The 17,585-nt window shown below is 37.4% G+C and overlaps 1 protein-coding gene across 1 annotated transcript in view; it reads right to left on the minus strand.

Annotated features, from left to right (window-relative positions):
• The window catches only part of LOC137394128 (sodium channel protein 1 brain-like), a 76,717-nt gene that overhangs the window by 36,238 nt on the left and 22,894 nt on the right, over nt 1–17,585 (minus strand). Inside the window, exons 6-8 of the mRNA XM_068080847.1 lie at nt 4,865–5,100; nt 3,973–4,124; nt 1,404–1,570 (exon numbers count right to left, since the gene is read on the minus strand). Of these exons, the coding sequence (XP_067936948.1) occupies nt 1,404–1,570; nt 3,973–4,124; nt 4,865–5,100 (555 nt within the window). The remainder of the gene's footprint in view (nt 1–1,403; nt 1,571–3,972; nt 4,125–4,864; nt 5,101–17,585) is intronic.

The raw sequence follows: 17,585 nt of genomic DNA on the forward strand, positions 1-17,585 counted from the left end.
TAGACAAACTACTGCACTAACTCTAATCATAGCCTTGTAGATAAACTACTGCACTAGCTCTAATCATAGCCTTGTAGATAAACTATTGCACTAACTCTAATCATAGCCTTGTAGATAAACTACTGCACTAACTCTAATCATAGCCTTGTAGATAAACAACTGCACTAACTCTAATCATAGCCTTGTAGATAAACTACTGCGCTAACTCTAATCATAGCCTTGTAGATAAACTACTGCGCTAACTCTAATCATAGCCTTGTAGATAAACTACTGCACTAACTCTAATCATAGCCTTGTAGATAAACTACTGCACTAACTCTAATCATAGCCTTGTAGATAAACTACTGCACTAGCTCTAATCATAGCCTTGTAGATAAACTACTGCACTAACTCTAATCATAGCCTTGTAGATAAACTACTGCACTAACTCTAATCATAGCCTTGTAGATAAACTACTGCACTAACTCTAATCATAGCCTTGTAGATAAACTACTGCACTAGCTCTAATCATAGCCTTGTAGATAAACTACTGCACTAACTCTAATCATAGCCTTGTAGATAAACTACTGCACTAACTCTAATCATAGCCTTGAAGATAAACTACTGCACTAACTCTAATCATAGCCTTGTAGATAAACTACTGCACTAACTCTAATCATAGCCTTGTAGACAAACTACTGCACTAGCTCTAATCATAGCCTTGTAGATAAACTTCTGCACTAGCTCTAATCATAGCCTTGTAGATAAACTACTGCACTAACTTTAATCATAGCCTTGCAGATAAACTACTGCACTAACTCTAATCATAGCCTTGTAGACAAACTACTGCACTAACTCTAATCATAGCCTTGTAGATAAACTACTGCACTAGCTCTAATCATAGCCTTGTAGATAAACTACTGCACTAGCTCTAATCATAGCCTTGTAGATAAACTACTGCACTAACTCTAATCATAGCCTTGCAGATAAACTACTGCACTAACTCTAATCATAGACTTGTAGACAAACTACTGCACTAACTCTAATCATAGCCTTGCAGATAAACTACTGCACTAACTCTAATCATAGACTTGTAGATAAACTACTGCACTAACTCTAATCATAGCCTTGCAGATAAACTACTGCACTAACTCTAATCATAGCCTTGTAGATAAACTACTGCACTAACTCTAATCATAGACTTGTAGACAAACTACTGCACTAACTCTAATCATAGCCTTGCAGATAAACTACTGCACTAACTCTAATCATAGCCTTGTAGATAAACTACTGCACTAACTCTAATCATAGCCTTGCAGATAAACTACTGCACTAACTCTAATCTTAGCCTTGTAGATAAACTGTTAAAGTTGAAGTGCATCAACGGACCAGAAAAAGTGCCAAAGAAGATGTTAAAATATTACTTGGCATTGGCAATGTTTCCGCAGATAATGTACTCTCCTTCTTTCGGGTCTAGTGCGTAATGGTCCTCCTGTTGCAACCACCATTTGCGATAATTTTCCTTATCAGCGAAGCATGGTGTAGCGTTAGTAGGGGATGAAATTGTTGCGTTGCACACGCTAAAATGTTCCTGAAAATACATGATATCAGGTCAGTTAGTTAATAAATAATTCAATGGATAAACAGTAATTTCACCACTATCACACTACCACTCATATTCCTAACAGCACATAGGATTCTGGGTGCTGTCATGTCGCCTTTGCTATAAATGTTCTTATAAGTGAGAGTTATGAATCACCTTTTGGAAAACTGATAGTTTAGAATCATTTCAGTAGCAAAAAACTGAACGAAATCAACCGAGCTAAATGTTATTTTACTACTGCATTGAAAGGACACTCGAGTTTTTCTTGAGCTTGTCCTTTCACAGGTTATAGGTAAATTATAAACAGCTTTAGCCGACTGTTCATAATTTATTTATAAACATTTAACTAAAGCGGGACTGTCAGACAGCAGAAAAATAAATTTATGATGAGTAAACAATTTACTAAAAAACTTTTTTGAATTCATGTATTAATAGCTATTCTTGGCACTCTTCCAAAAAGGTGTTTCCACCGAAACATTCATTAGTTCTATGATGCACCTTTGGATACCCTTTCTTAGTTCACATGTTAGCAGTGTCTGTAGCTGTATGGGTGTTCACTGTACATAGGAGTGATAGTAGATAGATGGATGTTCACTGTACACAGGAGTGATCTTAGCTAGATGGATGTTCACTGTACATAGGAGTGATCATAGCTAGATGGATGTTCACTGTACATATGAGTGATCGTAGCTAAATGGATATTCACTGTACATAGCAGTGATCGTAGCTAGATGGATGTTTACTGTACATAGGAATGATCGTAGCTAGATGGATGTTCACTGTACATAGGAGTGATCGTAGCTAGATGGATGTTCACTGTACATAGGAGTGATCGTAGCTAGATGGATGTTTACTGTACATAGGAGTGATCGTAGCTAGATGGATGTTTACTGTACATAAGAGTGATCATAGCTAGATGGGTGTTTACTGTACACAGGAGTGATTGTAGCTAGATGGATGTTTACTATACATAAGAGTGATCGTAGCTAGATGGATGTTCACAGTACATATGAGTGATTGTAGCTGGATGCCTTTTTGCATTCGACCGGATAGAACCTGTCGTGAAACAGAAATGTGCTTGACTGAGTTTAAAACAAACATTCGGAAACTAAGATGTTTTAAAAAAATTATTTAAATTTATTCAGAAGTGATGTAGCTACTGCTCTGCTGATTCATTTACTGCATGAGCTAAAAAGAAACATTTGATCAACAGTCTGTGAGGCCTGAGGCTAGTAACATTATAGTCGTCTCCTTTGCTCAGCGCAATCAGTGTAGGCTGCTGAAATGCTCCCAAGGAATTCTTTACATTGTGTCGTTTTATAACCAATGAATTTGAGAATAGAATTGGCAATAGGCCCGTCTTCTTGTAATAGTTGCAAACAAATGAGACGCAGAGACCTGCTGATAAGAGCAATAAAACAATTGGACAATCATAAGTTATAGTCGACTATGACCTACTTTACTCATTGTTGACATCCATGAAGCTGGCACATGATTCTGTGAGAGCACAGGCCGACTTTTGCTTAGTATCTTATCTGCAGGCGTATGTATGATTGGGCTAAAGCATTTACGCTCAGCCTGAGCTACAATTAATCTCTCTTTTTAGAATTTTGTCATTCATTTCTTGAAATGATTTCACCGGATACATTTATTAGTGACTGAAATTTTGTTTCATTAAAAATTGATGTTTGAGTTAGAGTTGAATCTTTTAGAATAACTCCGTTCATAACGAAATTAATGATTTGAATATGTCTCATGAGGGCGGAGATTAGGTTTTTCTATTGCATAACTTGTGAATATATAAATGTAATATTATTTCAAGGTGACAAAGTTAATTGTTTTTAAAGAGACTAATTTGAACGAAAAATGTAATAAAACTAATAACACTCGACGCGACTAAAGCACTAACACACTAACACACTGACACACTAACACACACTCATTTTCTTATGTCTCATAATTAATTTCATCAGCCCCGTCACTTTCACTTTGTAAACTGTAGTACCTCGAAAAACTTTGAATGTCAAATATTAAAAATTAGTTTGCACATGGAGTAAAGTGTTTCCTCAACTTATTCATTATATTTTGAACAATTTGTATGTTGAAGCGATTGTAAGCAGAGGTTTGACTGTATATAATCAGCATACACCTAGCATCAGAGCAAGATCAGATTAATAAAAATTAAGAGTTTTTTATAGCAAGACAAGCATCCAATCCAATGAGCCGTTGAAACAACTTCGCTGACTGTGTGATGAGAAACAGTCTCTGCAAATTATCTGCACTCCTCAGCGACTCAACTCATTTGAAAGCAGATCAACGAGTCTTTGAAAAATACAACTAAATACAAATACAAGCTGAGATAAAACTATTAAATATTTATGAATACGTACATCCATATCTTGGACACACTTATAGCGGAGAGCTCCCATGTAGAGCTGGAGCGCAAGAAGGGCAAACACAGCGATGCAGAAGAGAGTCAGCACGATGACTTCAGCCAACATTTTTAAAGAGTTGAGCAAAGCATTCACTATAGTTCTCAGGCCTGCAAGACAAATGAAGCGCAATAGAGAGCGCAATACAGAGCGCAACAAGACAGACATAATGATAATCCACAACTGCATGAACGAAGTTGACATGGCAGCAATTAGGTATAAAATTGGTGCTGTTTTAACTAGCATTTATCTTTCTTTTTATTCAAACAAGAGAGATCAGCAGAATTTGTTTAACGCTGCCATGCAATACTGCCGTGCAATACTGCCGTGCAATACAGCCACGCAATACTGTCGTGCAATACAGCCGTGCAATACCGCCGCGCAATACCGCCGCGCAATACCACCGCGCAATACCGTCGTTCAATACAGAAACATGACACAATATGATATGAGATATAAATAGATATGACATAATAAAGCCAAAAACAGACATTCTTTATCGGCACACGAAATGTTTTTATAAAGTCTTCAGAAAAGCGAATGTTATTTTTTTGATCATTATCAAGGAACTGAATAAGCATTTATTTTTAAACAAATAATGATGAAGTATTTAGGCTATTTTAAATAAATTTCGAGAATTTAAATTCAACTGAACAGAAAGAGATCTTTATCAGCCACTTCACCATCTTATATATCTGTCATAACAGGCTGGGCAGAAAGCGCTTTACCATACCTGCCTCTAGCCATTCATAGCTGGGCTATTTGAGTGGCTATCCCAAGCTCTTGGGAAAAGGAGGCCATGGATCAAACTGCTCATGGTAAAAGGTGGTAGTTGAGAGTAAGATCGTACCTGGCACAACTGAGATACTTTTCAGGGCTCTGAGCACACGAAAAGCTCGTAAACCCGTAAGATTGACATCCCCGAGCTGAAGTTCGTCAAGTAATATTGTCACATACGCCAATATTACTACGGCAAAATCTAGCCAATTCCATCCGTCTCGCAGGTATGTGAATCGGTTGAGCATGAATCCCCTCGAGACAACTTTGAATACCAACTCTAGCGTGTAGACCCCTTGAAATGTGTACCTAAAATATTTATGGAAGGAACGGAAACATGAGTTTTTTAGTTTAGTATGTCATTTGTGAGTCTGACAGATGATATGTTAGACCTTAGCTACCCCTGGACAGGTGTAACAGGTAGGACAGGTAGTACAGGTGTGACAGGTGTGACAGGTAGGACAAGTGTGACAGGTGTGACAGGTAGGACAGGTGTGACAGGTAGGACAAGTGTGACAGGTAGGACAGGTGTGACAGGTAGGAAAGGTGTGACAGGTAGGACAGGTGTGACAGGTAGGACAGGTGTGACAGGTAGGACAGTTGTGTTTAGTCGCAATTCATATATTCATATAAGTAGGTGCATCTAATAACATCGCTGCCATCCAATCTGACCTAAATTTTGACAACCAGCTTTGTTTGACTTAGATTTGACCTAGATTTGCAGCACTTGAATTAGCCGACAAAGATTAAATGTGCTGGGATAGATGGAAAAAATCATTTATCATGAACAAACCCTTAAAATTTTAAGCTGAAATATTCTGCTATGGCAAGGCTGGCCATTGAAGGACTTGCAAAGCAAATTGTTTTGAATACTTGCAATGCTGAGCTATTTTACGAATATTACCTCATTTGCATAGATAATATCTTTGCTAAGGATACCCAAAATTATTATATTTTGGCTGGCCGGTTAGGCATGTGAATATGAGAAAAGAGCGTTGCTAGTGTTTACTCAGTGCTGCAGCAAAAGAGACAGCCAATTTCATATGAAATGAGCGGAAATGAAAGCCACACACACACACACACACACACACACACACACGCACACACACGGAAGCGATGAAGCAACCAACTGCCATGATTATGTGCCAAATATCAGCTATTCCTGCAATATTACTACACAAGGAAAGAAATACTAATGACCATTCTGAAACTCAATGAGTGCCCCACTTAAATCAAATTCTAGCAATAGTAAAAGTTCAAAACAAAAGCATATATTTAGTTAATTTCTGTTTGTATAATAATTGTTGTCAATCTATAATCTGTTCTATTTCTATTACAAGTTTTTCCTTGTAGGATAATTACCAGCGTAACTCGTTCGCTCAGTAAATGTGCCAATGCGTGCAACGCGGTTGTGACTCGCTTGGATATCTTCAAGAGAATTTCCGTTTAGCAATTGAAAGCTCTTAAAGACATCAATTAATGGCTATTGCCACGTAATAAAGCTGATAATCTTTGCCTTTCGTAGGTGATAATTCTTAATTTTGTTTTGTAAGTTCATAAAAATATGAATGAGATGAACACAGCCTGTCGGTATCAAACAGTCTCAATCAAAATTCACCTTTTACATTTCCATATACTTCGTCGCTGTTACTATTCCAGAACTGATTGCAGAGGGCTTTTAAACAGCAAAATTTTATAAAGTCTTGTTCATGATTGGGTCAAAAAAGAAAACAGGTTCATAGCTATAAAACCGCTGAGAAAATGTCAACTTGGCTGTCGTTGTTTATTGTCATTGACTTGGCATGCTAGTCATTCATTTTTAAGGTTATTTGCATTATAAAATTCAACAGTGATAAGTTTCTTAAAAGTCTTTTGTCTTACATAGTAAATATGTTAAGTTAATATTTTATTATAGCAAATGGATATGAACAGTCATAACAGAAATTGTAACGCATGATCTTAAATATCAACGCGGCGTCACTTGCAGCAGGTAATACTTTTAAAGCTGCGTATCCACTAGCCAATCCTAGGCTATTGGTTAGTGGATACGTTACAAGGGTTCTTCAAAGAGTCTTTGTTATTTCTCACATTTCCACGAATACAGGAGTGCTACATAGGATAAATCTTCACATTTCCATGAATACACGAGTGCTACATAGGATGAATCTTCACATTTCCATGAATGAGCGCTACATAGGATAAATCTTCACATTTCCATGAATACACAAGCGCTATATAGGATGAATCTTCACATTTCCAAGAATACACGAGCGCTACATAGGATAAATAGGTCACTTTGATAAACATAAAATTCACTGTCACGCCTTGGTGGCAGCGCTGACTAGTTAACAGGCCTAATTATTGACCTGTATGGACTACTATTGATCAGTTAAGGGCACACAATATAAGTGGTTGAAAAGAACGAGGTAACCAACGCTGGGAGGTAAGCAATGCTGCAGGGTAGTGCTGGGCGCGGGTACTAATACCCGTTGAACTCGCGAGTTTGTCTTCTCTCGAGTATCGGGTAATAGCAATTTCGAGTAATTCGGTTTCCCGGGTTCGGGTTTTTACTTTCGAGTTCGGGTTATAGTACACGGATCTGTCGAGTAGTGTGAACAAAAACCCGGTATATTGCGCCTGCTCAATGAGCACTGTTTAGCCACGCGCCTGCTAAGACTAAGCGCTTGAGTAACAATCGATAGAAACTAGTAAAAATAATCAATAAATTGAATAGAATTTTAAAATGTAAATTTGTAAAATATGTAAATTTTACAAAATTTCACAAATATTTTAATATGTAAATTTTAAAATATGTTCGATGTTTGGAAATTTTTCGCGAAAGATAGCATTGCTATTGTTGATGGCATGGAGACAGTTAGATGCCTTTTGTGCAATTCACTGACTTCTGCAATAACTCACTATATTTGTAAAGATGGTGTTCCAGCATATGCTGTTGAAAAAGAAGGTTTCAAAGCAATGATTGCTTAGTTTGATAGAAGGTATGAAAGTAAAACATATTATGTTAAGCTTCATGTAATTCCACCACAAGCCAGTTCTGTGAACATTAGTGTTTGGTAGCTATACATGTAATATTTATAGATTGATAAAACTGTTGTTGTGTGTGACCATTTTTCATGAATAGTGGCATATTATAATTATATGAATACTACTTGATATGGGAACGTTTGCAGCCATAATGTATTTTTTATTTAATTATTTATGTTGCTTTTCTCTGCCGATGTAACTTAGCAGTTACATAACATTAAGATCAATATAGAAATCAGAAAATGTGTTTTGGCCTTACATTAGCATTTATCATTATTAGTTCGCACCAGTGAATGCCATGTTGTTTGCAATTAGTTTTGATTTTCCATGTTTGCTAGGTATTCCATTCCAAGTCGACATCAATTCAGTCGCTCAGCCATCTCTGAGTTGTATGACATTGTGTATGGCACCATTAAGCAGGAGGTTACCACTGCTCAGTTTTATGCTGCTACTACGGACATGTAGAGCTTACGCACTAGGGCACCTTACTGTGGGTTTACCATTCATTTTATATCTGACTGGAAGCTTAAATCAAGGTGCTTGCAGTTATGTTTCAACACCAATATGCGGCATCACATTGCGAATTGGTAGCGTTATTAAAATAAGTTTTTTTAAAACTAACCTCAGTAAAAAACCAACTAACAAAATTTTACACGTGTTAGCTATAATTGGGATATGCATTTGCTTAGGAATTTCGGATTTCATTGCTAATAAAAATTAATTTTCAGTGATGTTCTTGTATTGGTTAGGCGTATTTTTAGTAGTTTAGCTGAACAAAAGTAACCTTCAGTAAATCTTAATCCTACTCAACACCAAATTTTATATTTTATCTCAACAATAGAGTGATGCATTTATCTCAACAATAGAGTGATGCATTTATCTCAACAATAGAGTGATGCATTTATCTCAACAATAGAGTGATGCATTTATCTCAACAATAGAGTGATGCATTTATCTCAACAATAGAGTGATGCATTTATCTCAACAATAGAGTGATGCATTATGATAGTTTTAGCAAGAAAAGCTCGAGTGAAAAGTGTTACACTTTCAAATCAAATGACTGAAAGTGGCAATCCCATAATTTAAAGAACACATCGTAAATTATTATACAGTCAAACATGGATAACTCGAACTTCAAGGGACCGTGCAAAAGTGTTCGAATTATCAGAGCGTTCAAGTTATCAGAGCACTGTCACAAGTCCATGTATTTACTCATTTATTAGTAGATACATGTACATATACAAACTATAATATAAATCAAAAGCACAAATGGCTTGTTTCAAATTAAATGATTCTAATGTAAAGTTTAAAACGTTTTTATCGAAAAGTATAGAGATTTTTCTATCATTTGAGATTGGTTTGTTGTTTGAGGTGATGTTATTGCCAGGACGTTTTTCAGATTGACATTGGCAAAACTTGATCGTTGTTGAAATGCTCAAAAGAAAAGACATCTTTTTCTTTTGAGCGTTTTAGCCACGATCAATTTTGCCGATTTTTCTTGAAGTTTATGCAAAGATTACCTTACTTTACCTGGGATTCGTTAAGAGCAACACTCCGAGGCAGTTCAATTAGAAGTTTTACGAGGTTTTACGGTACATTCTATATCACTCACGCTTTTTTAATAGATACTTATTGAATGTACACACGTATTCTGTGTTTAGGTCAAACGATGAATAGTTTTTTGTAGCTCAGACAACGTATACGTTTAATTACAACATTTTTTAAGACGTTTTAAACATTCAACATTCCAACGTTGATTCAACACGGAATCAACGTCGGAAAACTATTCATCACGGGCTAGCCGGGTCACGCACTCAAGGATTTTTGCCACGCACATACAAAACAACATGTGATTTTTGTTTTGTATGTGCGTGGCGAAAATCCTTGCGCGCGTGACCCGGCTAGCCCGTGTCATTCATCGTATCGCAGTATAAATCAAATTTCACCAAACTTTTAGAAAAGTCGTTGACAAAAATATTTTGCCGATGGTGGTAATAACGACGCTTATGAACTACGAAAAGATGAAGTTTACCTCTATGGCTTTGAATAAAGTGATTTTCTAAAGCGATAACAACCGTTTCGGTAGCCGTTGGGCAAAAAAACAGTTCGAATTAACAGTGTTGAGTTCGAGTTATCTATAGCAATTTATCATTACGTGGGAACGGACCAAAGGAAATGTTCGAATTAACCATGTGTTCGAGCTATCCGTGGACGAGTTATCCATGTTTGACTGTATTTTGCTAGGTTTTACATGCCCCTGAAGATCATACCTCTGAAAACCTAAAAGCTGGCATCATCGGGGTAATTGAAGACTGGGGGCTGGACGAGGCTAAGCTGACTGCTATTTACACTGATAATGCTGCTAGCGAGAATGCAGAGATGGAAGTAACTAATTTCACACTAAATTTTATTGTTTGTGACCCCAAAATTCGCCCTCTTGATTGTCAAAAATTTCTTGTAATAGCAGTTAAACAATTATAGCCGCTATATATATAGATTGACAAAACGCAGTCTTTTGTTCATGTTTAGTCTGCTATTTCCATTTATACCGTACTTTTCGGACTATTAGCCACTACTTTTTTTTTATGTTTTGAGCCATGCCACTTATATAAGGTGGCGGCTAATCTGTGGTTTTTCTTTCACCGCTAGGGCGCATTAACCGGAATCTCCAGTTAGTGCGCTTTTAGCGGTGAAAAAAAACGAAACAATGCCTCACGGTACTGTTCTGTTAGGCGCTGGGTTAAAAAGCGCGGGTTTATACGGAACAGTGCCTAACGACACTGTCTCGTTTTAATTAGCAAAGTTGCTGCCATGTTAAAAAACACCGTCTTGAGTTCTGCGACCTATACAAAGGTGCGGCATATGTATTGTTTTATTGTTGGTTTTTTGAAAAATAAGCAGATGCGGCTTAAATAGGGGTGCGGTTAATAGTCCGAAAAGTTCGGTAAATAAATTGGTTCACATTCAATCCTTGATAAGCACACAAGTACAGTGAATGCTGACTAGTATACCTAGTTGTGATTGTTTGCATTGCATTACAGGTTGGACCAGAATATCATGTTTTGGTCACCGCCTTAACCTAGCAGTTGTAAATGGACTGAAGGATGACAAGGCAATAGATAAAGCCATTTCAAGCTGTCAAAAGGTGGCGACACACTTTGCTCACTCGCATAAGAAGAGTCGTCTTCTAGAGGCTGCTCAAGAAGAACTCCATCTGCCAAAACATCATTTGCTAAACGAATGCCCTACGAGATGGTGCTCAAAGTTTGCGATGATCAATCGCTTTCTTGAGCAAGAGTGTGCTGTGAGGAAAGTGCTTTCAGCCGATAAAAAGCACACCCATTTAATACCAACAGGAGAGGATTTGGCTAGAGAAACAATCACACTAGAGTCTGCCACCACCAGCTGTACTGCTTTAGCAAAATGTAAAAGTTGGGGAGCGTATCTTAATGCTCTCACTACTCCGCCGGCTCTCACTACTGCCAGCGTTGACCGGCTTAGCAACGAAGTTTCATTATATACAAGTCTACCGACAGTGGCGGAAAAAGACTCTGACCCTTTGACTTGGTGGAGCCAGCATGAAACTTCCTTTCCTTGCCTCGCAAACCTTGCTAAGAAATATTTGTGCATTCAAGCTTCGAGTGTTGCTAGTGAAAGACTGTTTTCAACCGCTGGGAACATTATCACAGCCAGACGAAATAGCCTAAAGCCTGCCAAAGTTAATCAACTATGTTTTTTATCCACAAACCTGGCATCTCTGTCAAACAAATCCCATAGCTGAGATTTTTATGGGGTTTATGTTTTTTAAAATGTTAGTAAAATTATAACGCATGCTTTGTCTATAAAGTAACTGTTCATTAATCTTACATGGTAGAAAATTTTCGCGTTCACTACTTTGCAATCGTGTCTTTGCAGGTATTATAATTTCGTCAATGTCAATTGCCCAACTGAATATGGTGTAGAGCAGTGTATTTTTAGTACATTCTTACCCTTCATTGTCTGTTTGAAGCTTTAGTTTATACCATCAGAATCTTTGTAGTTATGAAACGAAAACAAGTTTTTTCACTATTAATTGCAAATTAAGTATATAGAACAAGAGCCTGAAGGTAAGGTGCATCGCATATAATGAACACATTTTAGCTACATGGATATTGCACTAGGTTTTGCTCCTAGATTGTGTCCATTAAAAATGATATATTAATTGTATGGAGTTGTCCCCTTTAGCCGAAAAACTAGTACGGTAAGCAGTAGACATAAAATCCGTATCAACAAACCCGATACCCGAAAAACCCGTAGGCAAGAAGTACTCGTGCCCAGCACTACTAGTTACCCAATACTCGAAAAACCCGAATAGAAGGAGACGAGTCTAAACCCGTTGGCCAAGAAGTACCCGTGCCCAGCACTACTGCAAGGTGTAATTTAGAGCTCTCCGGCTAAGTTCCAAAGTTGATTGCACAGACTCCTCATTGCACCTAATGAATGCTGAATCACCTAATAAATTAAAATTTCAATTAACTGGAGTTAGAATAAGACTTAATTGCTGCCTCTGATTTGCTGACTCTCCAGAGCCAGCAAATCTGTTCTAGCAAACAGATATTCTGAGCTCAAGCAGTTGAAGCCAGCTGAAGTTAAATTAATTTGTTGTTCATAGAAGATGCTTACAGCTGCTGCCACAGCCGGCCATTCATTTTTCTTATGATAAAGACTTTCTTGAATGGCGGTAGGTAAGGGCCAGAGCCGGTCTAAATAATTTACTTTTGGAAATATTGATTATTTTGCACGCAGTAAAAACATTTTAATAACAAACATAACCAAATATTAATTACCTGCAGATGAAATATAATTACTTGCAGATGGAATATAATTACTTGCAGATAGAATATAAAATGATGGTTTGTGCTGCCATAGGGATAGTTTTGCATGACCATTTCATCTTTGAGCAATTATTTGTTTTTAATGAGCCAAGATATTAACAAGCCTCAACAATATTACATTTGACAATTTAGCATTGTGTAACCGTAACAATTATGGCAATTATGACAATTATGGCGATGATGGCATAAAATACTTGCAGATAAGCAAAATGTTTAATCATTTAATGTAATGAATTTTCAAAAACAAAACAGTGTCACACAAAAATTCCAGATTCATTCAAGCAAACTTTGTCATTTTTATTACTAACATAAAAAACTTGCAGAAAAAGTTCATATGACCGGGCTCAACCAATCAGAAAGTCTAATTATTAGATGATTGTAAATGAAAACTGCAGCACCTAAAGTAGACACAACATGCTCATCTAGAAGTGACAATGTTGTGTGTAATTTAAACTAAATTGAAAATATTGAACAGCAAATGGTGAAAGTTGACTTTAGTTACTGTAGTCTGATAACTGTAGCTGCCTGAACGACTGGATGTAGAGATATGTGCTGCAAGTACATGTGCATATGACACGCAAGTATTGTTACATGGTTACATTTGTGTGAGATTATAGTTTTAATCTTGTAAGCCGACCTTCTAATTTGATAATCTTTCTCAGTTTTAAAACTGGTCAATATGCAGTGCTTAAGGTGAACGGTCATCCGGATAAGGACTTCTACTTCCTGCCTGTTACTGCATATGCGTCAGCATATGAATGAGCTTGTCTTGACCTATACAATCCCTGAGCATATTTTTAGCTCTTTACTACATTTGAATAAATTTACTAACTCAGGTCAGGTTTCTAAATGGACAACGCACAATTAAAGTTAGACAGGAGATGAGCGACAGCTTTTCCTACCTCCACTCGACCAGGAGGATAAACACGAGACTCGCTCTGTAACGGATTCAGGTTCTGATAAATGCCAAAACATAGTTTCAGCACATACATGTAGTTTAAATAATTCTACTACTGCAAGAAATGGCTACCAAGCAGGGTATCACGATGGAGATGTTGATTTCCTGTAGCCAGATACCTACAAGCATCTAGGCTGGAGGATTATGGCGCCTTACAGTGCGTTGCGTGTTCGCAACTCGAGTTGTACAACTCGGCCTGGGTTTTTGATGAACTCGAGTTGTGTTATACGCAAAACTAACACGGGTTTGTAAAACGAGCAAAGTGAGTAATTGGGGTGTCCCATTTACAGAACATTTACAGAAATTTAATAATATTAATTTAAATATATAGACACATTTAAATTATATATATTGGCGATATTTGCGCATACTTATTTCTATAAATATAACGAGACAAAAACAATTGTAGAATGTAAAAAGCAAACTAAAAAACAATCTATGTGGGAGCCGGGCAACTTCTTTTTCAAATGAAAAAAGAGTTATCTCTCTAGAACCAGACAAGAAACTGAATGAACACAGAAAATGAACATAGAAATTATTTCAACGGCGTTTAATGATGGACCAAAAAAAATTCCATATAACTAGAGAAAATGAAACGATGAGATGTGATGTTCTCAAGCCGAGTTGTTGAACTCGAGTTGCTGTTGAAAGAACTCGGCTTGGGTTTTGATGAACTCGAGTTACAACTCGAGTTGTGAACACGCAACGTCGAGGCACTGTAAGGCGCCATAGGAGGATACTAAACTTTTCAAGCACACCTATAGACATAATTATCATTAATGAGCTGCTATTAGATTTCATCAGCCTAAACAAGTTTATCAGAATATACAGGCAGTCGCACTGCACTATAGGGACAGACACAGCTATACCTAACTTGTTGTGGTTAACGGAGACCAGCTCTTCCCGGATAAAGTGAAAAATCACGAGATATATCGTAACCAAAGTCCACTTTTACACGCATCAGATAAGTAGTACAGTGCAGACCCGCCCACCCCCTTCCGGTTTACGATTACCCTGTTACACAGTTTGTTCGCCTTGTGAAACATGATATTTTTTGCCTCAGCATATGATTTTTTTTGCCATAGGACATGAGCAAACATTTTTCTCTATGTTAAAATTTGGCAGTCAATGAGCTGAATACGTCGGAATAAAAAAGATGCTGATATGCTATTTGCCGGAATCCCTCTCACAAAGCCTTAAAGAGATACTATGTTCACTCTCTCTCTCTCCCTCTCTCTCTCCCTCCTCCCTCCCTTTCTCTTTCTCTCCCTCTCTCTCCCTTTCTCTCCCTCTCCTTCCCACTCCCTCCCTCTCCTTCTCCCTCTCCTTCTCCCTCCCCCTCTCTCATTTCAACACTCACTATGTTTCCATGATGCGCATAATTCGCAAATTTGAGCCAATCCGCAAGCCATCCACGTCATGGAAACGGCATAAATCCGCAAGCTAAGCAAGTTTTGTGAACCGCAAAACTTTATCGAATCCATCGTGCTTGCGAATAATGGAAACAGCACTTGCGAATAATGCGTATTAGAATATCGATGGCTATTACATTATAAACATTTTCACGCTTCGGTCGTTTTTATTTCGATTTCAGCAGTCTCAGTGTGCCAACGTTCGTTCCGAACGATTGCTGCTAAGCTTAGCTTGACAAAACTGCGTAGCTATTTATAGAGTCATTAATTAGGCTAATACTTGACCTATGGGGTCAAGCGCGGGTGTTAAATACACATACTAAAATCTAAGTATTAGTATGCGTTTTCAACTATTTTACCGAACTTCAACTTTTTCATAGCTAAAATTTTATCACCTATCTGTCTCCGGCTTCTTTTCCACGATAATTAATAACAAATAACACTGAGCAATCACTGATCGTGCAAAGTATTTCTTTCATTCGTTGTTAGAATGATTTTGGCAAATAGTATATCGGCATATTTCTTATTCTGACGTAATCAGCACATCGACTGTCAAATTCCAATTTGGGAAAATTTTCTGTTGATTTCGCATGGCAAACAATATTTTGTTTGAACCAAAAAATCGTATAACACGGTCATCGTAACCCAAGGGCGCACTGTAACTCTATAGCCCAAAATCCACAATAACTCCATAACAGATACTGGTGGTAGCACTAAATAACAAATATGTTATATAAGAGTATGCGCAAAACTAAATGGTACATAAAATACTACATAAATAAAGTAGCGCTTGTAAAGGTTTTAATTATTACTCAACCTTGACCTTACAAACACTCAAACAGACGTGTAGCACATGAACCCTATGTGTAGTACATGTACCCTATGTGTTTATGTGTACCCTATGTGTAGTACATGAACCCTATGTGTAGTACATGTAACCTATGTGTAGTACAGGTACCCTATGTGTGTATGTGTACCCTATGTGTAGTACATGTACTCTATGTGTAGTACATGTACCCTATGTGTAGTACATGTACTCTATGTGTAGTACATGTAGGCCTACCTTACGTGTGTTTTCAGGTGGTAAAGGTAGTAACTCACGCTAACTTATAAACAGATTGTTTTCATTTGTTTACGTTTCCCTTTTATCAGCCTTCCTAGTTTCATTTAAAGAACTACAATATTTTGTGGAACTTCGAGGATTGTATATGGAAAATGGCTTTTGGTGTGGACAAATATTTTTCCAAATTTTACATCGCGTGTCGACACATATTTACTTGTAATTTGCAGTGATTGTAGGTGAATACTTGACCAAATTTTAAAACTGAATACGCCCAGTGTATGCTCAGATGCCCGCGAGCATTCGCCAAGTGTGAAGCATATACAAGATGTGAAGTTTACACTGGCTGTAATGTACACACCGGGTGTAATGTACACACCGGGTGTAATGTACGCACCGGGTGTAAAGTATACACCGGGTGTGAAGTATACACCGGGTGTAAAGTATACACCGGGTGTAAAGTATACACCGGGTGTTAAGTATACACCAGGTATTAAGTATACACCGGGCGTAAAGTACACACTTTTAGTATCCTAATAGCTGAAATTCTGACAATAGCCTAGAGCATGACAGTAACTTACTCTAAGACGTTGAAGGTGAGTATGACATCCTTATTGGTTGGAGTCTTGACGATCATCATTATACAGTTGATGAGAATGGTGAGGAGTATAATGAGGTCAAACCACTGGTTACTAATCACTTGGATACAGAACTTCCTGAATGGGTTAACTGGACTGAAGATGAACAAAGAGTTTGTAGCTGAAAATCGGAATATTGTGAACTTTGAGAACTTCTTCGCGATTGCCACAAACGTCTGCAAGTAAACCACAGTGTGAATATTAGATTTCACAGAGAATGAATAGACCACAGCGTGAATATTAGATTTCATAGAGAGTGAATAGACCACAGCGTGAATGTTAGAGTTCACAGAGAATGAATAGACTACAGCGTGAATGTTAGATTTCACAGAGAATGAATAGACCACAATGTGAATGTTAGATTTCACAGAGAATGAATAGACCACAGCGTGAATGTTAGATTTCACAGAGAATGAATAGACCACAATGTGAATGTTAGATTTCACAGAGAATGAATAGACCACAGCGTGAATGTTAGAGTTCACAGAGAGTGAATAGACCACAGCGTGAATGTTAGAGTTCATAGAGAGTGAATAGACCACAGCGTGAATGTTAGAGTTCACAGAGAATGAATAGACCACAGCGTGAATGTTAGATTTCACAGAGAATGAATAGACCACAATGTGAATGTTAGATTTCACAGAGAATGAATAGACCACAGCGTGAATGTTAGATTTCACAGAGAATGAATAGACCACAATGTGAATGTTAGATTTCACAGAGAATGAATAGACCACAATGTGAATGTTAGAGTTCACAGAGAATGAATAGACTACAGCGTGAATGTTAGAGTTCACAGAGAATGAA

The sequence above is a fragment of the Watersipora subatra genome, chromosome 4, assembly GCF_963576615.1.
Source record: "Watersipora subatra chromosome 4, tzWatSuba1.1, whole genome shotgun sequence".
Taxonomy (NCBI): domain Eukaryota; kingdom Metazoa; phylum Bryozoa; class Gymnolaemata; order Cheilostomatida; family Watersiporidae; genus Watersipora; species Watersipora subatra.